Here is a 24,580-nt window from a genome sequence, read left to right as displayed (position 1 = left end):
TCTGTTCACTCCTCTCTCTGGAGCTCTATTTGTTTTTCTCTCTATCGCACTCCTTTCTATCTATTCAGCTCCATCTCTCTGTCTGGCACATGCAAAGCAATTTTACTTATTTAATGCAAGGGTCCAAAGAGATCAAGTATTGTCTGGTCAAATGGGATCTTTCTGCATATTAAGCTACTTTATTAATGTATGTAAATAATGTGATATATTGTTGCCCTGGATAAGAAATATAATAATATTAATAATAAAAGAGAGTGAGACAGAGAGAGGGAGTGAGAGAGACCATAAAAGGGAGAGAGTGAGATTTGGAGTGGAGTGGGAATAACTAAGGACAGGAACATGCACAGGAGGCAATATTAATACCCTCGCCCGTGAGTGAGACCCACAGAGAGAGACAGATGGAAGGAGGGAGGGGCTGTCAAACAGAGAGAGAGGCAGGACAAGTCTTTTCTTCCCTCTGACTCCACTATAATAACCCTGTGTTGGTTCCCACTCTACAGAATACTGACACCAGATACAGCCGTACGGCCAGATACAGACCCGAAGACAACACAGCAATGGTGAGTATTGACAGAGCCACTGAATCAACAAGCCATCTGGTTATAACACTATTAGTAGTCTTGATATTATTATTGTTATCATCATTAGTATTGGTAGTATTGTAATAGTATTAGTAATGATAATATTGTATCATTAATATTAAGAAAATACAAATATACACACATACATGTGTAATATCAAAATAACTATTAAAACTATTCTGGGGCTACATGCAAGACTTTATCAAGATTTAATTATTGTTGGATTATGTGGTTGGCTACAAACCAATTAAACAATTATGTAAACTTAAATAAAGCTCAGTTTATTACACACATATACAGTACATAATAATAAGCAGATGAATTCTATTAGAAACTCAAAGCTACAGCTATACCGTTTTCTTGCATATCAGATACACTAATTAAAATTGAAATCTGTAAAAATAATGTTAAAGTGTATGAATGTGTGAATGTTTCATTTTATCAACACTTAATAAAATACATACACCGATCAGCCATAACATTATGACCACTGACAGGTGAAGTGAATAACACTGATAATCTCGTTATCATGGCACCTGTCAGTTGGTGGGATATATTAGGCAGCAAGTGAACATTTTGTCCTCAAAGTTGATGTGTTAGTAGCAGGAAAAATGGGCAATCGTAAGGATCTGAGCAACTTTGACGAGGTCCAAATTGTGTTGGCTACACGACTGGGTCAGAGCATCTCCAAAACTGCAGCTCTTTTGGGGTGTTTCCCAAATCCAATCGAGCATCTGTGAGATGTGCTGGACAAACAAGTCCGATCCATGGAGGCCCCACCTCGCAGCTTACAGGATCTGCTGCTAACGTCTTGGTGCCAGATACCACAGCACACCTTCAGAGGTCTAGTGGAGTCCATGCCTCGATGGGTCAGGGCTCTTTTGGCAGCAAAAGGGGGACCTACACAATATTAGGCAGGTGGTCATAATGTTATGGCTGATTGGTGTAAATATAAACGAATCACTTCGCTTAGAAGGCAAGAATCCTGTACCAATATTTATTGTCTTGAATGTTTTACATTGAGCGCAATGGTAGTGACTGAATTAAGCTTGTACAGTTTAACGTGTGATTAGTATTTCATTATGACGCAACAAATCGGCTAAATCCTGTAATGCAATACCCAAGTATTTTGGGAATTTTAATGTATGTAATGGTTTGTATTAATTAATTAAAGCTTTTTGCACTCTCATTGTGTCTGCTTTTTATCAATTACTAAAAATATTCATATCGATTTCAAGATCAATATAGTGCTGGAGTCCAATCCATATGATTAAAAAAACAGAATAGATTCCAGAATTGATTATTCTGAGATGAATTACTGGCATGAATTTCAATGTATATATGACCCCATTCAGCACAGAGTTGTCAGGGGTTCTCTCTCATACAAAGGGGGGTCCCCGGGTCTATGAAAGAGAACCATTGTTCTAAGGTAAATATTAACACATTTCAGAGAGGTTTATTTGCATTTGTCAGGAATTACTTTCACTTAAAACATACTTTTTCTTCTGTAATATATATAAAAAGCAAATATTTTTACCATATATTACATTAATTTTTTGGTTGCATATTGGTGTAATTGTATTATTTTTTCTATAATTGTCCATTCTCTCACCTCCAGAGATTTGCTTTGTGTGTTGTTTTGCTGTGCCTGGGGGGGCGGAGCTTTGCGCAGGATGATCAGGCGCCAGAGGATGTGGCTGAGAAAGAGGAGGATCAGGACAAGGCAGATGGAGGAGAGGTTACTGAAGCAGGGGCGGGGGATGGAGTGGACCCCACTGCCCTTTCTAAAATTGTTGCTCAGTTGAGAAGGTGAGTGGGGGATGGAGAGGGAGAGAGAAACTAAAAGCGAGGGAGGGATAGAAAGAGACAGTGTGTGACAGGAGTGGCAATGTGAGGAACGTAAGAGGAAGGGAGGGGGAGAGAGGAGAAGAGAAGCAGAGGGAGAAATGGAGGGAGTGGGGGAGAGAGGGCAAAATAGAAAGCTAAAAGAATAGGTCACCATCCCTGATCCCATCTCCCCATGGATTGTTGTTCACCTTCACCTTAATCATCCCATTTCAGCCATCTTTCTACACACCCAGTTACACCTGCCCTTGCCATCATTATATATTCCTATCCTTTCCCAGACATCCTTGCAAAGTCTTGATTACTCCTTTGTATCAAATCCAAGCTTCATCAACTCGTGGCTGCGCTCTGTCTGACATCACTTGCACCTCATTGAAAAATGTCTTCCTAAAACCCTGCAAAGATTTCTGTGGGTGGGGCTTTGTGATGTCACGGAGCAGCACTCGAAGAACGAACATCTCTGAATTTCTGTGCAGAACTGTGCTGCGGAAATCTGTGCTACACAAACGCGACCGTTGTGTATTATGGAAGCAAGAGATTCCTTATTTTTGTCGTGATTTTTTCTGCACTCTGTGTGCTGAGGTGTGCTCATATGACTTATGTTTATTCCATGTTGCGAACGGGTCTACTGATTATAATCCTCAGACTTGGATTGTTTTGTGTATAGTAGGCTAATCTGGTAAATTGTTGTGGGGAAGAATTGCTGCGGGAACGAATTGTTGCAGTAGTGAATTGTCATGGGGACCAAATGTCGGCGGGTCAAATTGATGGGGATGTATTGATGTAACTTGAAATGGTTTTATGTTCTGTCTCCCGCTCCCATGTATCACAGCAAGCTGCCAAAAACTGCCAAGAGCAAGAACATTGCAAAGTGAGTATTTTATGTTTGATTATGTTTATTTTCTCGAAAGCAAAGGGGAAATTGCAGTAGCACAGCTAATTTGATTTTGTCTTGAACGAACGAGGGAGTGAAATGGAGTGAGAAGGAAAACAAAAAATAGAAAAGGGAAAGGAGAGAAAAACAGAAGCTCAGAGATTACTAGAGTGAAAGACACAGGGTTTGAGAGAAAGCATGAGAGAGAGAGGAAGGGAGAGACAAATGGGAACAAATAAGGAGAGACAAAAAGAAAGGAGGGAGAGAGAGAAGGAGGGTGTGGCAGACAGAGAGAGAGAGAGAGAGAGAGAGAGATAGAGAGAGAGAGAGAGATGCAAATAGAGAGAGGCGACGAGAGAGCCAGACCCTAACTCAGTTTATGAATGTCAAGGTGCGCTTCAGACACTCACAGACATGGCTGACGTTCACACCCCAATTCTCATCTCTGTTTCCATGATGCCAGGCCCAAAGATCAGCTGTTCGCCATTGCTGTGGTGGTTTCGGTGGGCGTGTGCAAGGGATCTGAGGAGCTCCAGAATCAGACTCCCCTGATGACCGCACTCTCTGCAATGACCCAGGTGCTGAAGAAGAAGTCCCTGTATGAGAGCAAGGAGCTGGTGGCGGCTGTGCCCGAGAGATCAAAGTACTTCAAGAAGACTTTGGAGTCCCCTGAGCATCAGCTGCTCCACAGCCGAGTACTGGAGAAGCTCATGATGGCTCAAGCGGACAAGAGCCAGTGTCTTGTCTTCTTGACCCTCAGTCCATTCTGTGACAAGGACTGTCTTGAAAACTCCAATCAGAGCCTCCTGTCTGACTTGGACGTGTTCCAGCAGTGGACCGGACCCAAAGCCTTTGTGTTCAACAAGCTGTATAGTGGGAATTCCCTGAAGATCTTCAGGAAGAAAGACAATGAGAAAATTGCCAAGAAACGACGCAAGGCCTTCCAGCACTTCGAGCACAAGGTGGAGCTCTTCCGCTGTCAGACGGACGTGTGTCATCAGTGTGGGGCAGGGGCGATTCAAGAAGTGTGTGTGTATTGATGCAGGGTGGGGGGTGGAGGCAGGAAAGGGGGCAAAGAGGTAGAAGTTTCACATATCCCCATTTCCCCATATAGAAGAAACCACAATTTTTAATGTATGTTACAAATTGTGACCCTTCTGTATTCCCTCTGCCTAAACAGGAGTCTTTCAATGTCTCTTTATTACATGGAGTGTTTTTGAGTAGCTTTGTATTTCCGTTTATGACATTCATTTGCTGATATTTGCTAAAACTCCAGGATGTTGCCAAATACATTGTGTATGACTATGAAATGTACACAGAAGGGTCACTTTGGGGCATATCTAAGGATCACATTTCTACCAGATATTAAAAATGTGTGTTTGAACTGTTTGGGCAATTTCAGCAAAAGTGTGATTTAGACTGAGTGAGGTAAAGCCAGCTAGAGTGGGATGTCACTCGGGGGGATGACGACTGAAAGTCAGGCAATGATGATAAAGAAGGTGACAAAGATGTTGACATGGAAGGTGTGTTAGTTTTGCATCACTGTCTTGGCCATTACCATGCCTCACACTGCAAAAATAATCGTAAAATTAGCAATAATAATAATAATAATAATAATAATAATAATAATAATAATAATAATAATAATAATAATAATAAAGTCATTCTGCAATACTCTGTGAATGTGTGTTGTGGACTTCTGTGTGTGTGATGTGTGAGATCCCCCCCTAAATATTGAGAGAGTGGCAATCATTTGCACATTTAGGGTGGTGCATATCCTTACACCTAACTTCAAAAATACATTAATTCATTGTCATTATTCACGACTGAATTAACGCCTCCACTCTATGACATCCCTCACCCCCCCACCCCATCCCTCAACGGAATGAAAATGCATTTCCCCTTCATTTCTGAAATGAAACCTACGCCACTGGTTGCATAGCCTGTGCTATTAATATTGAAAAAACATATAATTAACAAATTTAAGTGCAAACATTTTGCAGACATGAAACTTTGTTGGTCCAACTTTGGTTTATGGTTGGCTTGATTAGCAAGTGGACGGTAGGCACATATTAACCAGTCACTTATTTACATATAAATGTAAAGTCTCTGAAAGGTGGGGCTCAGCAAAACAGCATGTATTTTGGTGAATTTGTGGCAATTTATTATTCCCGGTGTTCAAAATAAACAGACAGTCAAAAAACATACAACAAACCCTTACTCCTCGTTGAGCCTAATTACACATATAGCACAGGTCCCTCTCTAAACACATCACTAATCATAAGCACAAACACAAAGCAACCAAGAAAGCCCCTAATCTGCTTCCATTATCCAAAGTTCAAGGCCATATCGTTATCATTCTTTAAATCCTGCTCTTCTTAGTAATTGCTCTGTTCTCGCACCTCTGTAGGGAGGTGTAAGGCAGTTTGCCATCACAGTCTAAAATATAAAATAAAATATTAATTCCACATTTTTATTTTTGGCAAGTCCAATTTGATGCAGTCAAATATATATTCAAAAACAGTGAGTTTAGTTTTGTTGGATGAGTATAAGATATAATTTAAATATTACTCATATATAAATATTAGTATCTCACCCAGATCCATGACTGGATAGGTGCTGTCCCACAACACAAAACAAAAGGTACAATGGATTGGATAAGAATTCAAGCACTTTTGGACATTTTGTAGTGTTACAATCTGGAACTAAAATATATTTCAATGGGATTTTCTGTCAGTGATCAAAACAAAGTATTACATAATGTTGATGTTGGAATTATATTTTTTAATTAACTACAGATAAAAAAATGAAATGTCTTCCTTGCATAAGTATTCACACCCTTTGCTATGACACACTTAAATAAGCTGTGGAGCAGCCAATTACCTCCAGAAGTCATATCATTATTTGAATAGATTCCAACTGTATGCAATTAGTGTCACATGATCTCAGATTGAATACACCAGTTTCTAGAAGGCCCCAGCTTATGTCAGTGAGCATATACAAGCAACCACCATAACATGAAGACCAAGGACCTTTCAAAACTAGCCAGAGAGAAAGTTTTGTGATAGCAGCAGTCAGGGTTGGGCTATACAAACATATCCCAAACTTAGAACATCCCCCTGGAGCAGAGTTAAATCCATTACAATGAAAGAATATGGCACATCCACAAGCCTGTCAAGAGCAGACTGTCTGCTGAAACTAATTGACTGGGTACAGAGGTCAGTCATCAGAGATGCCAGCAAGAGGCCCATGTTAAGTCTGTGGAGCTGCAGAGTTTCACTGACAGAATGGGGTAAACTGACAAATATTACCCTGGTGCTCAACAATGCTGGGCTATATGGAAGAGTGGCACGGAGAAAGCCATTGCTGAAGATCAGTCACATCAAATTTGCCATATGGCATGTGGAAGACACAGCAAAGATGTGGCAAAGAGTTCTCTGGTCAAATGAGACCAAAATTGAATTTTTTGACCTAAATGCAAAACGCTATGTGTGGCACGAAGACAACACTACTCATCTCCTTGAGCTTTTTATCGGCAGGGACTGAAACTTGTCAGGATTGAGGGCATGATGGATGGACCCAAATATAGAAAAATCCTTGAGGAAAACCTGCTTCAGTCTGCAAGAGACCTTGGATTTGGGTGAAGGTTCACTTTTCAGCCATACAATTGTGGAAAACACACAACCTAGGCTACACTGGAGTGGTTTAAAAAGAAGAAGCTGAGTGTCTTAGAACGGCCCAGTCAAAGCCAAGACGTCAATCCAGTTGAGAATATGTAGCAAGACTTGAAAGTTGCTCTTAACCAACAGTGCCCATCCAACTTGAGAGAGCTTGAGCAATTTTGCCAAGAAGAATGAGCAACAATTGCAGAGCTGTTAGAGACAAAAAGACCAAAAATGGAAATGGCTGCCTTAATCTGGTGGTCTACCCCTGCAAAACTTGCTTGAATAAATCCATGCAGGAGCTTTTCACAGTTGGGGCTGCTTTCCCACAACTCAGACAGCTGTATAGTATACTCCAAGTGAAGTATAGAATATAGGACAAGAGAAAGACTGCAGAGTACAATTATAGTATATAAGGATATAGAAGGGATATGAATGGATATGGAAAATAACTTGGTAAAGGTAGAAAAGCACATGGAATACAACAGCAGAAAAAGAAGGAAGAAATAAAGTGTTGGGCTGAAGCATTCAGACCATCCACATACAAACAACCCAACAAACACACTGTTACGTTCCTGGTCTCTTGTGAATCTGTGTGTTGCCGTTTGTCTTTGATTTTGTCTGTAGTTCTCTTTTAGGTGCAATTTGCTGATGAAGAGCTCTCTTTTGGTTGTGGGCATTTGTTGCTGAAGAGGGGGTGCTTTACCTGTCCTCATTGGTTCCCCCATCTATTGTTGCCGGCCAATCACAGCAGGACCCATCACCTATATATACCTGTGCTGTTTAGTGTGTGGAGAGAGAGCGGTATGGCGGTGTTTTAGTTTTGTGTTGCCCGGCTCCGGCTCCTGTCAGTATGGAGAAGGGCTAGGTAAGAAACCCATGGGTAAACTCTGCATCACATAGCTTTTTGTTATATACACTAGGTTAGGAACGAATGGATGTCACCATCTTTCTGTAGCAGGTAGGTTAGATTCAGGGCTTAGTATTGTTATAGGTAGAGATAGAGGTGTAGGGAAGTCAGGGCCTTTTTGTTACTTTGTTGATTTCACAGACCATTCGCACGGTCCTTCTCCTACCCTTTGTCAGTTAACCACCACCCCTTTATTTACCTTATCTGTCTATTGTTATTTGTAAAACCTGACTATTGTTATATTGTGTAACCCTGTTCCATGTTCTATATATTTAAACCTGTTTGTTATTAACTTTCATTAACTTGGTTAACAAGTAGTTCTTTGCTTGTTAAAAAGGAAATAAAATCCCTCTTTTGGGAGACTTGTTTTGTTTCCGGGTACATTTGGTAGTGCACTTGCCTTTACATTTGTTCTTCCTACCCCAGTGTGTGTGTGCATGGGCGGTTATGTTCCCCTTCACTGAGGAGCGTAACACACCCTATAGAAAAGAATTAGGACACTTGGAATGGGGTAAATGAGATTGAAATGGATGCACAATTGAAAACAGGCTGAAGAAAAGTAACAAAGTAAAGGCAAAATGAACTGTTCTGCAAAGTAACAAAAGAATAAACAATGTGTTGACGAGAATGATCATGAAAAACAAGCCAATGTCAAAAGAATGGAGTGAGCTCACCTAGCAGAAGTCCAGTGTAAACAGCAATGAATGTGGAGGAGATTGATTGGAAAAAATTGAGAGCATTGCAATGGTCTTGGTGAATAATCCAGGTGGGGGAGGAGTGGAGTTGAATGCAGCAGTTGTGAGGAAAGTCTAAAACAGGCCAAGACACGGACTATAAAACAACACTTCCACACTAGACAAAACAATAAACAACTGATAGAATCATAAAATACTGATAAAATAGTGAAAATACTGTTTATTTGGTTTAGTTTTTTACATTACAAATTAAAACAATACAAATTTTAATGCTCATGATTAAAATTCTTAAAATTCAGTTCAACAATAATGGCAAACAAAACAGCTTGACTATTGCATTGCTGGTCCGTGAGAAGGTAGACCCGACTCTATCCGCGTACGACTGGGGGCAGTTCTTATAAACATGGCCCTCACAGCCCCAGAGGTTTCAGAGTATCTTTTCTCTGCAGGCATGTGTCAGATGACTTCCCTTACACTTGCCACAGACCACCGCTGTGCACTGGGCAACACCGAGGTCTTGACCCTGACACCGCCTGCAGAGTTTTGGCATCCCATCATAGTAGACCAGCCCCCTAGCTTCTCCTATCTATATGATATTGTGGAGGTGGCAGACCTTCTCTGGGTTCTTCACACTCCGCCTCAACGGGAACTGGCACTACCACAGTCCCCACCACACACCGTCCCCATCCAACACCTTAACTATTTTGTAGAGAGTTCACTAAACTAAAGTTCACGTTCTTGTCAGAGACGTCTCGCAGAAAAACTACACAGTAACTATTCTATAGCGAATGTCGGACAGGATTAAAATGTAAAAAAATACATATTTTAGCATGGGGAGATTGGGGTGGCAAGTCTTTCTTACTGGGGTGGAAGCTGTTACCCCTTACCAACCCTTGGATCCGCCAGTGCTTACAATTCAATTGCAATTAAAACTACCAACACAAACAGAGACACATACACCCACGGATACACAGACACAGACAGATAGAGAGATAGACAGACACACACACACACACACACACAGACAAACCAACACATATATATGATAGATCTTCGGTGGGGCTTTCCCAGTTGGTCATTGTTGTGCAGTGCAGCAAACACATCAAACTACCTTCTGGCCCGACCCTTGGCATCACCTCATCCTTCTTAAGTACACTTCTAGTAAGACTTAACACACACCAATGTATACCTTTATTTACACAATACATATACACATCCAAATTTATTGTTGTCCTCGTCGCTCCACACAGGCCGAGGCTCCTTCTTCAAGACGGACGGGGAGGGAGAGCGGGGATTTGGCTTCCAGGGGGACTGCAAACGTCTGCTCAAATCTTATTCAAGGTTCACTCATTCCTTGCTTTCAATACATTGCTAATATAGCTCTGCATTTGTCCACTGCTAGCTGCTGTGGACTAATGACATGCATTTCGTTGTGTTTTCAACTAAAGAGTGAAGAGGACACATGGAGCCAGACCACAGACACAGTGAAGAGGACACACTGTGAAGAAGACACACGGAGCAAGGCCACAGACACAGTGAAAAGGACACACTGTGAAGAGGACACACGGAGCCAGGCCACAGACACAGTGAAGAGGACACAGACACTGTGAAGAGGACACACTCAGCCAGGCCACAGACACAGTGAAAAGGACACACTGTGAAGAGGACACATGGAGCCAGGCCACAGACACAGTGAAGAGGACACACAGTGAAGAGGACACACAGAGCCAGGCCACAGACACAGTGAAGAGGACACACAGAGCCAGGCCACAGACACAGTGAAGAGGACACCTAGAGCCAGGCCACAGACACAGTGAAGGGTACACACGGAGCCAGGCCACAGACACAGTGAAGAGGACACACGGAGCCAGGCCACAGACACAGTGAAGAGGACACACGGAGCCAGGCCACAGACACAGTGAAGAGGACACACGGAGCCAGGCCACAGACACAGTGAAGAGGACACACGGAGCCAGGCCACAGACACCAGTGTGGTGGACAGGCTGGAGAGGGCAGTAGCTGTGCAGAGTGGTGGCGCTGCAGCCTGAGCAGGGAGGCACACTAACACTGACACACAGAGAACACTACTGGTGACACCCCCCAGTGTCCAGTGTCCCAGTTTCCACACCAGGCGGGAACGGGCTCCAGTCAGTCAGGTGGGTGAGCAACACAATCGAGAGACCCAGAGCAGCTGTCAGACTGTCTTAGATTGATGTGACGCTGTGTCATGAATCTGTATCAGATGAGTGTCTTTCAATTTGATGAATCACACTGATTCAACCTCAGAGAGAAATAAACAACTGATTCCACTTTGTGATAATGCACTCATTGGACCGGGGGGAAGGATGTGTCAATCAATATTATACTTTTCAACCCCAGGGTCAGTTTAAAACGTCGTAAATGAGTTCATATGGAAATATTGCCCCATTAAATGAGGTGGATTGTATTTTAATGAGGAGATCTATGATTTTCAGAATTGGGCTTCATACCTAATTTCAAGGCTTGCTATGAAATATAGCTGTAGGTGTTTAATCCTATGACACAAATAATGTAGTTCTTATGACAAATTAATAAAAAAAAGTTTGTTCCATACAATACAAATATTAAAATTAATCCAGAGACAATATGTGTATATATATATATATATATATATATATATATATATATATATATATATATATATATATATATATATATATTCCTTTTTTTTATTTTTTTATTTGACATTGAGTAACTTACAACCAGGGGCGGATCTAGACATTTTCACCTGGGGTGGCAAGCGGGTGGCAGGAGATAGTTGTAGGGTGGCATGGAGGCGTGGAAGAATCCCCACACAATCCAAATCAAATTGACGTTAGTGTCTTCTGATGGGAGATGAACCAAAAACAGATCAGCCAGCCTCAATGTTAATCACTATATATACTTGAAAATAGATTTGCCACATATAGTTAGACTGGATCGATGCCTCGTGCAGCTACAATATCTGCTGGAGAACGGACGATGTGCACTAAAGGACACACAAGTATGACAATGACGGTGATTAAGTAAGATTAAAACAATGACTGCCTGGATGTTGCTCATTTCCCTATTTACATTTTTTGGGGAGACAAGAAAGCACAGTATAATAAAGTTCATTTGAAATAGACCGGTATGTAGAATGCATGGAAGAGTAGCATACTCTTTAATCTCATTAAATCACAGAGATTTTGTAGACATGAAAATATTTACATACAGGAGCCTGTTTTCTTCAAACATAAGATAGCCTTTTTTGATGACGTAAGTCAAGGAAGGTCTAATTACTAGTAAAGCAACACTTTGCTGTAAATAATTCAGTCAACTAAGGCAGATATCTCAGCCTAATTGTTATCTAGACCACAAACAACAAACATAGCATGTGGTTCAGCTGCACTTGGGGCAGGCATGTCAATCTGTCTCTGTCTCCCTTCACTTTCCACCTGTGGGTTCCTGTCTCTCTCTTTATCGCTCTCACTTTCTTTATCCATCTCTGTCTTGATCGTTGCCTGTCTCAGAATCTCTTTCTTCTCTGACGCTGCTCATTCCATCTCCATGTCTCTTGTCTTTATTTCTGTAGCTCAGTTCACCATCTCTCTCCTGTCTCTCGCTCTGCTCTCCTTCTTTCTCCAACTCTCCCTCCTTGTGCCCCCTACACTGTTTTAGGGGAAGGAAGAAGCGGGAAATGTCCCCACTTTTAAATTTCCTTTTCATTTTTTCCCTACACTATTCAAGATGCAAGAAATAGATTTAGGTTCATCTCCGTCATACATGTTTACAGCATGATTCATCATTCATATGTTGCTGTATTGTGAAATAATCATACAAGAAAAATGTAGCTAGCAGTGTGAAAACACCTTGACGAACACTACACACAAATGTATGAAATAAAAACAAATGACAATTACACCAAAAAACGTTATTGTCAAAATAATGGATTTAGTCATTGGGGACTCCGGTCCTGGCTGAGTGCCAGAAGGTAGAGAGCAGCCTTGAGTATGCCTGGGGGGGTGCGGTCTCCCTGCTCCTGCACTGAGCACAGCAGTGACACCACTGCCTGGAACAGAGCCGCCCCGGGACCAGCCTGCAGAGAGAGAGAGCGAGAGGGACATTTATTAATGTACTGAATTATATTATAATACAATGAGAGAAATGCCCTACTGTGTGTGTTCAGTGTGCACTGTATAATGTACAGTGTGCAGTATTCGGTGTGGTGTGCACTGTTTGTGTAGCGTGTGGTGTATGATGTGTAGCGTAAGTATTCAGTGTACAGTGCGCAGTGTGTGTGCAGTATTCAGTGTACAGTGCGCAGTGTGTGTGCAGTATTCAGTGTACAGTGCGCAGTGTGTGTGCAGTATTCAGTGTACAGTGCGCAGTGTGTGTGCAGTATTCAGTGTACAGTGTGTGTGCAGTATTCAGTGTATAGTGCGCAGTGTGTGCAGTATTCAATGTACAGTTTGTATGCAGTATTCAGTGTACAGTGCGTAGTGTGTGTGCAGCATTCAGTGTACAGTGTGTGTGCAGCATTCAGTGTAATTCACTGCAATATTGGCTGATCACATGTTCACATATGCATTTAAAATCTGGTTGTGTGCCTTTAAGGCAAATACCATTGAATTTATGAATGTACATTATATTGCTAATGATTAACTATGATATTGTGGTATATGTTGTGTTGGACTTACAATTATTACAGTATATCACATTATTTTACATGTTTTACACATTTAAACAGCTGGGCTGTACTTGCATATAATTTGGTACCCAAACAGGGACTTGAACCCTGGAACCTCAGATCTTACACTTGTATTGTATTATTGCATTGTCTTTGTATTTGTATGTCTTTGTAGTGTATCAGTGTATCAGGGCATGTGGTTTTGAGGAGGATGTGTATTATCCACAGGCCATGGATGAGTCTGGAGTTAAAGAGGAGGGTGACCTCCATCTCCAGTGACTCCTACATTGGGTAATATGGATGAGCAATGCATTTGCAACATTTCTGGGAAACAACCTGATTGCTGCCTTGTAACGTTGGCCGTGCACCAGCTCTGGAGCCCGGAGCCATCTCCAGGACCTGGAGCTGGATCGGAGCTGGACAGATTTTGTAAGTTGTGCTCTGGAGCCGGAGCGGAGCTGGAGCTGGACTCAGGCTCTTCAGAGCGCTCCAGAGCCTGGAGCCAGAGCTGAGGCCATGGAGCTGCTTCACTCTCTCCCCTCCATTAAATCTCCCACATATTAAGTCATGTTTTCTTGAATTAGCAAAATATGTAATGTCATAGGTATTGTTGTGAGCTGGGGGTTATAAAATAAGATCAGTTCTCACTCCAGCTATTATATCATATATGTAATACATTTTTAATTACCTGTAACTCTATGATACGTTACTTTCTCAGTTGAAGCAGTGATTCTATCATCTCAGGGCACATCTATTGTAAACTACTTGCAAGTTACAGTTTGAATTATCTCCAAATGATTTCATTATAACCAAATTCTCCATCAAGATGAGAAGACAAAATGAAACCTCCCTAATACTTGGCACACAAGTAGCAGAGAGCCTGACCTTTCCATTACATTTGTGTGAGGTTTTGGATGTCCTCCTAATACATGTTTAGCCAGTTTTGGGATTTGCCATAATAACACAGACCAACTTTTGGAAGATTTGTGATCACACAAATGTACAGTTATTGTTAATATCCTGAGTTTAACCTGAATCTTACTATAGCTCCCAACCCTCCCTGCACAACTAAAATATAGTCTTAAAAATGACTGTGTCTGTGTTTCTCTCAGCTCTAGGCTGTTCATGACCGCTGCTGCCCTCCCCTCAGAGGTCACACTGATGCTGGTGCATAGGATGATGCAATGCATGCTGGGACAGAGGCTGTGAAAAGGTGAGACTGCACACATGAGCCCCTGTAAGACAGGACTAGGACACAGTGTGATGATGACTGGCAATTTGTGGACAGACTAATCGTTGCAGGTTTAGGAACAACTGTCTTATCTTAAGTCAAATATTGCTCCTTCTAAAGCTGCCTAGGAATCTGCAGTTACAACTTGACAAGCTGTCTGCTTATTGCAAGGATTGTTGATCCTTCTGCCAGTGAGTGACTTTAGTCCCAGGGTGAGTCTGGTGTACAGCCCCTCCTGGTGGTAGCAGTGTGTAACGGCACAGTGTATTTGTGGAGGTATGGCGGAGCAGAGCCAGGGGACAGGACCATGGTAAGAGCTTCAAAACAGCAGATGTACGGTGTGTCTGACCCCACTCCCTGGGCAGCTCTGGGGCTGTGGGTGCTGGACCTGTACACAAAGAGCTCTGCTGAGGTTTCCTTGGCTACACGTGTCCTGAGTCTGTCTGCACACTGATATTGTTCAGTGTGGCCCCCTGTTCTTACCCTCACACTCTCCTCAGAGTGCCCTGCTCCTCTTGCTGCCTCTTGCAGGCCTGCTGTGAGAAGTGGAGCACTGCTTTCTCTCTCTGTAACCAGCACTGTGGCTCAGTGTAGTTGCTGTACTCTGTGTGTATCAGTGTTAAAGCCCTTATCCCTGTGTGTAAGTATATGAACCCCTTCTCTGTATCAGTGTATTCACCCCTCTATTCTTTCTTCACTTGTCTGCACAGCTGGGTGCCCTGGGCTCTGCAGTGGAGGAGTTGAGCAAACTGTCTTCAGTGCCGAACGATGGAGAGATTGCAGTGCTGCAATGTGCTGTGGATGTACATGGGTAGCACCATCTCAAGGCACTTGATAAAATGAGGCTGTGAAAGGGCCATTAAAGAGCCACTAAAGCAAAACCAAGTGACACATTTGCTTAGTGACTCAACACAATGCAATTCAAATCAATGTGATAGTGTTACTCAGTGTAACAAGGATTATCAGCCATTTATATACTTTGTTCAGACCAGCAAGGGGTGCTGTTTGGAAATCCATCCGTCAACTTCCACACTGCACACTCACAAGGGAATGAATCCATGTAAGCCAATCACTGTCCTCAATCAGCGGGGGCTGTGCTGGGGAAATGCGTCTGGCCTGTAGCTTGTGCCCGTGTGAACAGCGAGTTTATTCCTGGTTCAAAATGAAAGCATTCCTGACTCACTCTGGAGTGATCATTACTGTGCCGCTGTGTGTGTCTCTGTATTTGCATGTGCACGATTGTGAGTGTGAGTGGCCTTATTCAGCCGTGCTGCTCTCGTACTGATTTTACAAACCCTTCAACACTGGACTTGCACATAAAGCCAAATGATGACAGTGAAACATACATAGTGATGACATTATTATTACTCTTTTTCATTTTCATCAGATTTCTTGGATTAAATGGAAAGCAACTATGAATAAATGCATGATAGTCAGCTGAACTCTATGATTTGACTAAGCAGTGGGCACTGAAGTACAATGCTAATTACTGCTTTAAACAATGATGAGCAGTGCTTACTACAGCAAGACATGTTAGCAGACCTATCTGTTTATTGTGTTATGTCACCACAAATCAATAGTAAACCATATAAAATCAGATAAGCTGGAATTTGTGGAAAAGCTGGGCACAAGCTCTGAGACTATTAGCAAATGTGTCCAATGTTTATTGTGTCTCTTTAGAATGGTATAGTGTTCTCATTGCATTGACCCCCACCTGGGACCCCCAAGTGGCACTGCATTACACAAGAGCCATTCAGTGGGATTTAAGTAGGGGCAACGCAGACTGTCAAGAGTACAATCTATAAACCAATGTCAAACACACGCTATGACAGTCTGATAAATCAATAGGAAGGGTGCTGCTGTGCAAAATGGGTCACTGGACTGTTGTGAAATGACATTATGCAATTTGTGTAGTTTCAACTAATTAGAGAAGTCAACACCCCAGTCAGATATCTTTTTAAACCCCTACTGAGTGTGAATCGACGTGCCAGTCCACAGCACGAGAGACACCTCTTCCATGACTCGATACGTCAACATCCGTCCACAGACGACTGTGAGTGGACCCCACTCCTGACAGCGTCTCAGCAGCCCATGTCCAGCTCCTTATCATCTCATTCACTTTAAGCACATCTCTTTCATCTTATCTGCACTAACTAGCGTTGTTTGGGCTCTATGAGCTATACATGCATAGCTATATACATGCATGCATATACATGCATATACCTGCTAATTCACATCAGGTCTAGGTGGTCTGATCGAATCAGGCCTCACTCTGGTGGTCACACTACGAGCTGCAGATGGCGGTCTCGGTCTAGGACCTAGCAGGACACCATGGTCCTCAGACGTGAGTCGTGGGAGTCCACGCTTGTTCTGGGTGGCTGGTGGTGCCCACTGCCCCAGCTGCATCTCTGGCCATTAAGGTTGCTAATGCGCTCTCGAAACAGACAGGGATTGTTTTCCGGGCCACGGCTCACTGGGGTCAACAATGGTGTTGTTGCAGTCACTGGCCCACGGGCCAAACTGTTTACATATATATGGTGAGCGCTGCTCATTGTGATTGGATGCATTGAGTGCATCTGTCTTTGGTACTACTGATTCAAACCTAGAAACTCATGCGTATTCAAGGAGCGCTGCTTATCTGTCAGAACAAATAAAAACCACGAGCAACAAGAGTGTCACCATTGGGCTCCAACCCTTCTCCAGCCGTAGAATATTTGCATGCTGGTTCACAGTTTCCGCTTGCAAATACATGATTCAATCTCTGAAGGGTGCCATGCAGGCGTTCATACGAGGGCTTCAGGGAAGACGTGGACTTGGGCATTCAAATATCCCAAGACTTTGGAAGGGCATAAACACATTCCCTTGCTCGCCTTACCTGTAGTCAAACTTCTATATGTTCAAGGCCTTTGTCACTGGACTCATGATGGTAAGACAAACTGATGTACAGCAAAAACACAACTTTCAAAAACGGTTGAAGCTCTGTTGTTGTTGCTGGCTTTCAGGGACACTATTTTTCTACTGTAGTAATCAATGCCACCTTGAATTTTTATCCTCCAACTATAGGCCATACAATGCAATATTAACACAGTACAAATATTAGCTTTTTTGTACAGTTCCTACTGTGCCTGTGTATCCTGGATTTAAGATGTGTTATAATAATTATTTTATTGTCATTATTATATCTTGACACTCTTTTATACTATTAGGTCATCAGTACAATTGGATCCAGGGAAGTGGCTATTGGTATTGGAATTTAGCCAGGAGACTGGCTTGATACCGCTACTCTTTTTTTACATGTGCCTTGGGATCTATTAAATCCAGGCATAAGGTTTAACATCTCAGCTAAAAGACTGCATGGAACATAGTTTGGAAATTTACCACAAACTATAAAAATACATTTTACAAATAGTAATATTTCCATACTTGGACAGTATGCTTTTAACAGTATCCACTGGGTTGAAAAAGACCTGTATGTCTGTGTACACATACACATGCCTAATGGAAAATCAGACTGGGAAAAAATGACAATGAAGGTCAGCCATCATTCAATATATCCAAGGAACAGGTTGAATATCTCTTAGAACAGGACTTCACCATTCCTGAAATATCATGTGTGTTGTCTGCAAGTGTGAGACCCATCCGGAGGAAAATGATACGCGATGGACAGTTTGTAAAGGAAACATAACAGAGACAGCTCCGATGATGGACTTCGACGTCTGGTCATGGACATCAGTGCAGAATATGCAGATTCGAGATATAACAAGGTGAATGGAGTGTGGCAGACAGGTAGGGTATTTCTTACACATACACATGCCTCATGGAAAGTCAGATTGGGAAAAATAAAGGCATTTAGGTCCTGAATCATTTGCGCTAGTGGTTATAAAAATAAATAATGAAATATTTGCTATCCATACTATAGTTACAGTCGGTTACAATGCAACTTGAGTATTGTTTGTCTGGTGTCCACTATAAAGAAGATTTACATGTCAATGAAAGTCTGAAATGCCAACGTGAATCAGAAAGCAAAACCTGATATAATAATAATAACAAATCCACTTCACTCATATTAACTTTGAATGATTTGGGATTTGACATGTCAAAAGCGCTCTGTGGCTCCCTGCGAAGGACGCTAAACAAATACAAATGTATTGATTGATAGATTTCTGATAGTCTAGTAAATTAAGTTTAAAGTAAAGGTATATTTTTGACCAAGCAAAAATAAATATTGCTCGTTTCCACAGCAGTATGTATGGACTGGTTATTTCATGACTTGGGAACACTGATACAAGTGCAAACATCACCTTAAAATCTAGTAGGATTTCACTGTATTTTTATTGCCTTCAGAGTGAGTTTGAGCTCACAATCTGAGTGCACTACAGGTTTCCATTCTTCATTTCGGTAATGTATCAATGTATTTTAAACGTCATGTTTTTACCACTGGATAGAAATAGACTTACCATGGCAATACACATCATTCCCACTAGATGGAGAAGAAGTATGAATTTCATTTTAAACCTGTAAGACTTACACTTCTGCACCATCAGGCGGATATTATGTGAACTGCACTGGAATGTTTTTGATTTTGTATTCATCTTGGAAAGGCTTACAGTTGATGAAAAACAAAAGCAATCGGATCTTTATAGGTTATAATGCCAGTGCACTTTATGATTCATACTGCTACTTCATTCCGTACTATCACCGTGGGATACGGTGCATTGTGTCATCACGCAGTTGTGACGTCACAATGGTTCAAGAGTTCTAGATCGCTCTACTTATGCCATCGTATTCAGTTCCAGAGCAAACCCACAAGAGAGCGGACATCCCTTGAGTTTGTGGAAACGTCATAGCGAAAGCGGTGTTGTCAGTGTTTTTAGAGTTTGACATCGCTTGACTACAGCATAACGACAGTTGTGTTGTGTCTGTTTTTATTGGTTCGTGTGGAGGAGTGAGCCGGAGACAGACAGACAGACAGACAGACAGACGGACGGGTGTGCGTTGTTTCTGCATCGGCCCCTCTACTATTGACAAGACTACTGCGAAGCGTGAGTATGACAACTCCTATCGGGATGATAACTAACTGCACAGGGGAGTTTTCTAACGGAGACCAACACGACTTTTGCGTCCTGTATCAGGAACTGAAAACGTGTGCTTGTATGTTGTTGTCGGTCGTTGGTGCACATCTGAAACCCAAAGCTGGCCGCTGTGCCCCGGTGGGTTTGGGTGCTGTGGGATGTCACAGGAGTAAGATGTGTGGATGTGAAAGTGTCGCCGCTGACACTGCAACTCATTGGCTCATTTTAGAGGTTACTATTGTAAATGCAGCAGCTGTGTGTGCTGCTGTATGACATGGTGGGCAACTTGATCAGCAAATATACACGGACCCCTCCGTTATCATTACCGAAGGTCCGTTTGGCGCAGATGTCCGCAGTTCGGTGCAGGTCTGCAGAATCCCAGCGCTCCCATTGGTGGAGCCGCGCAGATCCGCGCAGAGCAGCGGAAATCTGCGCTACACGGACGCGTCCTCTGAACATATGAAACGCGCTGTACTGTGCGTTGATGGGTTGTAACTTTAGAAATGTCAGTCTTGTGCATTGTGTTACTCTTTTATTAAATACAAATGTCTAATTGTTAAATGTTTATCATCCAATCAATGCCCCATGTGTCTCTACACTTTTTGACACCTGTTTTACAAAGGATGTAACTGTAGCATCAAATTGCTCAGACTTCTGCATCCTTTGCTTGGCTATATAAGTTCTAAAGACTGCAGAAACACTGGCAGAACTTAGTTTCTGATTTGATCTACATCAGAATAAAACCAGTTACTTTCCATGATTGGAATCATAAATGTCAAAATGCAAACTATCCCCATTGCCCTGAGCCATGAGGTTCTGAAAGGTCAGTCCCTTTAAACTGTTCACGGGAGCTTTATTTGAAACTGTGTAAGTCATTTTATATACAATTTAAGTGATGCTCTGTCACGTGTCATGATGAATTGAATACAAAGTCGGGCTGTGCATTGAGCAGAATGACACCTTTTCTGTTGAATCATTGATCGTTTCCTTACCTAGCCTTAGAGAGCCGAACAGGTGGTAATATGTTGAGTGTTTGATCAGGATGCCAACTTGCCATTGCCATGCAGTATGTAGTGACATGTATATTAGGTTTGGTGGCATTAAATGCTATGCTTTAAAATGCTATTGATTGGCTTTGCACAAATGCTGGCTGCCCACAGGGTGAGCTGTAGGAAGAGGGTTCCAGACACTGTGCTTAAATCTTTTGAGGAGGAAACAGAGATGGAGAACTGAAGTGTGTTTGACAGTTTGATGGAGCCCATTGGAGCAGGATGTCTGTTTGATGTATCTAATCTCCTCTTGCTTTTGCTAACTGCTAGGGTCCAGAGAAGATGGGGTTCAAGTCATTCTTGAGGCTGTCCTACACATTGCCTACAGTGCTGGGGCTCATTTGCTGGCGGTGGTGCACGTCTTGCTGGAAAGAGCGCGGCACCAGTCACCAGGCAGAGGAAGGTGCTGGAGTGGGGCTGCCTGAGGCACACAGCCTCGCTCCCTCTTCCAGCCACGGCATCGAGGAGAAGAGCAGCAGGGGGCAAATGCAAGTGCATTCTGGTCTCGAGGACTTTGAATGTCTTGCTGTTCTGGGCAGAGGGGCGTTTGGAAAGGTAAATCCCAGTAATCAAAGTCATCATGGTTATTATGTGGGGCAGTTCCAACAATCAGTAGTTCAATAGAACATGTGGAGAAGAGATATCTGCTGGACACCAGTTTTCCTAAAACATATATTTGTGGACAATTAAGAAATTCATTTTTAACCTTTAACAAAACCTTTGTGTGTGACTTATTAAAGTACAGCATTAGTGAGGATGTGTTACTAAATGCTTGTGTTGTGAATGTAGATCCTGGGGTTGGGAGTGGAGTTTGACCATCTTGATTCTGTGTTGCTTTGATAGGTGCTGCTGGCTGAACACAAGAAGAGCAGAGAAATGGTGGCCATCAAAGCGCTAAAAAAAGTAGACATTGTGGCCCGTGATAAGGTTGACAGGTGAGGCTTCATTTTTATTTTATTTTGTAAGCAGAACAAATATCAATAAACCTAGTCATGTTTTAATGCTACACACTAATGCACTGCATTAGCAAAGTCTTCATTGACTTTGTACTTTCTTACTCTGCAGGAAAGCTGCCATTTTGTTGCTTCTGCACCTGAGCTCTTTCTAAATATATACTCACATGCTGTCTGTCTTTTGTCTCACCTCAGGCTCAGGTGTGAAAAGAGGATTTTGGAGACTGTCAGCAGTGTGCGGCACCCCTTTCTGGTGAACCTCCTGTCTTGCTTTCAGACGCCACAGCATGTCTGCTTTGTGATGGAGTATGCGGCGGGAGGAGAACTCTTTGTGCACATTCAGACAGCCAGGTTTTCGGAGCCCCGGGCCGTGTAAGTGCAGAATTGTCCATCTCGGTAGAAAAGCTCGCTCTGCGAACAGTGATGATGTCACCTGAGGGGCATTTCAGCACTGTGCAAATTATTATTCCTAACCATTGGCCTCACCTCCACATAACAAAGCAAAGTACAACTAAATAGGCTAATATGATCATGATCACAAAAGGAATGCAGATGTCGTTTTTGGTGTCTGTTTGTAGTGTCTTTCAGATCCGATGACATGGATTGCTGGAGTTCCTGCATGGACAGGAAATTGGCTGGTTTGGCTCATTTACGTTTGAGTGCAATCAGCTTAAAAACCAGTGAGGACAAATATTTGAACTGTGCTTTTGTCGTTGGTCTCTTTTCTTGAACAGATTTTATGCGGCTTGCGTGGTGCTCGGCTTACAGTTCCTGCATGAGCGCAAAATAGTGTACAGGTAAGTTATCAGACATCAGCAATTCTTACCATATATGAAGATGAGAAAATCTACAGTCTCACAGAGATCAAGCACAGCCTAAACTATTCACCGATATAATTTAATTCCTCTTATGTTTTGATTGTTATGTTATGATTTATTGCGACGCTCACAATAGAATGTCCTAAAATCAGTGTGGACATGTACGTGATTGCAAAACGTTTGAGAATTGTGTTTCTGACAAGTTCTCTCTATATTCTGCAATCCAAGTGGTTATACTGTGTTTTTATTGCAGGGATTTAAAGCCTGAAAATTTGGTGCTGGACTCAGAGGGCTATCTGAAAATCACAGACTTTGGTCTGTGCAAGGAAGGTACGTTATAAATCAATTGTATTGTTTTCCTAGTTTGACTTTTTGTATAATTTCCTTTTGTACTACTAAGTGTTTTTTCCCAACTTTTTCTTGCTAGGCATGGGTTTCGGAGCTCGAACTCATTCAACTTGCGGCACTGCAGAGTACATTGCTCCAGAAGTCGTGGCAGAGAGGCCTTACACCCGGGCAGTGGATTGGTGGGCATTGGGTGTGCTCATTTTTCAGATGCTGGTTGGTGAGGTGGGTATTCTAAATAGAACTTCATTTTTTACCAGTTGATTTAGAAAATTACAAATATCCAACTTGACTCACCTAGGAATTTCAGAATACTATACATATCCTCTAAAATACTAATGCCACCTAGGCAAAGTTAAATCTATACCATGAGAGCCAGTTGGGTTATAATTCAAGCTTCGATTACGTAATTAGAGTATTTGAAAATTGAGTCAGGTTAGCTTCTTGGTGGGATTTCAGTTATTGCAGCGATGAACTGTGTGTTCGATCATTTATCTGCTTTAATAAGTCATGTCTAAGGTGTGCACTGACCATTGTGTTGTGCAGTAGACAATATTTGTGTCTGTGTGGCTCTTGCATTCCCATGCTCTGAATGTGAATAATCAAAGGTTTGGCCTGAAGTAAGCCTTTAATGTGCTGTCCTCTCTCTCATTGTGCCTGTAGCGTCCTTTCCAAGGTGTCTTCAGAAGAGAGGTGTTTCACAGAATTGCTAAGGCTAAAGTGAAATATCCTCGGTTCCTCTCCTCAACAGCCACCTCCATCATGAAAAAGGTCTGTATGCCAGGGTTATTCTTTCTTGTGACAAATTTTTGCCTCCAGCTTGTCCCTCTGTATCCTGCTTATAACCGTAATGAATGGATGTCACTGTTATTGAAATGTTGTGGAATTGCAAAAAGACACAGTGATTGTAGCAGTGGAGTGAGATTCACAATAACAACGCAATTCCAACATATGCTCATCTGTACTTCCAACTACAGGAACTTATTTTTAACATCATGTTTCAATTTTAAGTACATTGATGGAAAATAACGTGCTCTCCTTCTTGTTCTGAATCATCTGCAGCTTCTGAATAAAAGTCCCGGAAAGCGCCTTGGGGCAGGGAAGAGAGATGCCGAGGAGGTGAAGAAGCATCCCTTCTTCAGAGTACGTTGGCGCACACATCCGCTCTACAGCCGCTCTTTCACATGAAGGTGGCACCGCCTTACCCTGACCGTCTTTTTATTCGTCTCTCATTGCAGAGTATGGATTGGCCAGGGCTTCTGGAAAAGAAGGTGAAGCCTCCTTTCATTCCTAACATCCAAGGCCGGGAGGATGTCAGCAATTTCAACAAGCACTTCACCTCAAAAGCCCCAGTCCTGACTCCATCTCACCAGCACCGGGTCCTCACCGAGCAGGAGGATGAGAAGTTCCAGGACTTTGGCTTCACAGCAGATTGACTGCTTGCAAATTACGTTTTTTTTTTAATATGAAACGGCGGCAGTTAACCCGCAACCCGGATGCTGCTCACCCCAGCTGCTCACCAGTCTGCCCTGGAGGTCTCACCCGCGTGGGGGGCTTCTCTGCCAGCTTCCTCTGCACTACAGCCCACACAAGTGTCTCAAGTTTGGAGTTCTGACCAGTGCCCACGCCAGCTGGCGCTGACCACATGTGCGCCTCAATTCATCCCCAACAATTAATCCTGTTACAATTCGTTGTCTTAACATCAATTAATGTTTTTAATTGATACATTAATTTGAGACTATAACCCCAATAATTAAGTTTTATGGAATTAGTCAGAACAGCCGGCAGCGAGGCTGCAGACTACTTAAAGCAGGTTTCATGTTAAAGTTGTAGAGCAGTTGGTACAGTGGCTAGAGAA

The 24,580-nt window shown here is 42.4% G+C and overlaps 2 protein-coding genes across 2 annotated transcripts; both read left to right on the top strand.

Annotated features, from left to right (window-relative positions):
• The first annotated feature begins 345 nt into the window (after window positions 1-345).
• On the top strand, window positions 346-4,955 carry LOC136714872 (uncharacterized). The gene is made up of 4 exons (XM_066692496.1): window positions 346-560; window positions 2,200-2,390; window positions 3,259-3,297; window positions 3,764-4,955. Exons 1-4 carry the CDS (start codon window positions 558-560, stop codon window positions 4,338-4,340), a joined length of 810 nt encoding a protein of 269 aa, XP_066548593.1. The 5' UTR covers window positions 346-557; the 3' UTR covers window positions 4,341-4,955.
• Window positions 4,956-20,882: 15,927 nt separating this feature from the next.
• LOC136714906 (serine/threonine-protein kinase N2-like) lies at window positions 20,883-24,158 on the top strand. The gene is made up of 9 exons (XM_066692534.1): window positions 20,883-21,161; window positions 21,450-21,541; window positions 21,755-21,931; window positions 22,294-22,356; window positions 22,631-22,707; window positions 22,805-22,947; window positions 23,386-23,493; window positions 23,785-23,865; window positions 23,961-24,158. Exons 1-9 carry the CDS (start codon window positions 20,889-20,891, stop codon window positions 24,156-24,158), a joined length of 1,212 nt encoding a protein of 403 aa, XP_066548631.1. The 5' UTR covers window positions 20,883-20,888.
• Window positions 24,159-24,580: the final 422 nt, after the last annotated feature.

The sequence above is a fragment of the Amia ocellicauda genome, chromosome 19 (assembly GCF_036373705.1).
Source record: "Amia ocellicauda isolate fAmiCal2 chromosome 19, fAmiCal2.hap1, whole genome shotgun sequence".
NCBI classification, from domain to species: domain Eukaryota; kingdom Metazoa; phylum Chordata; class Actinopteri; order Amiiformes; family Amiidae; genus Amia; species Amia ocellicauda.
The sequence above is the reverse complement of the archived record's forward strand: the minus strand, read 5'-3'. Positions and strand labels throughout refer to the sequence as shown.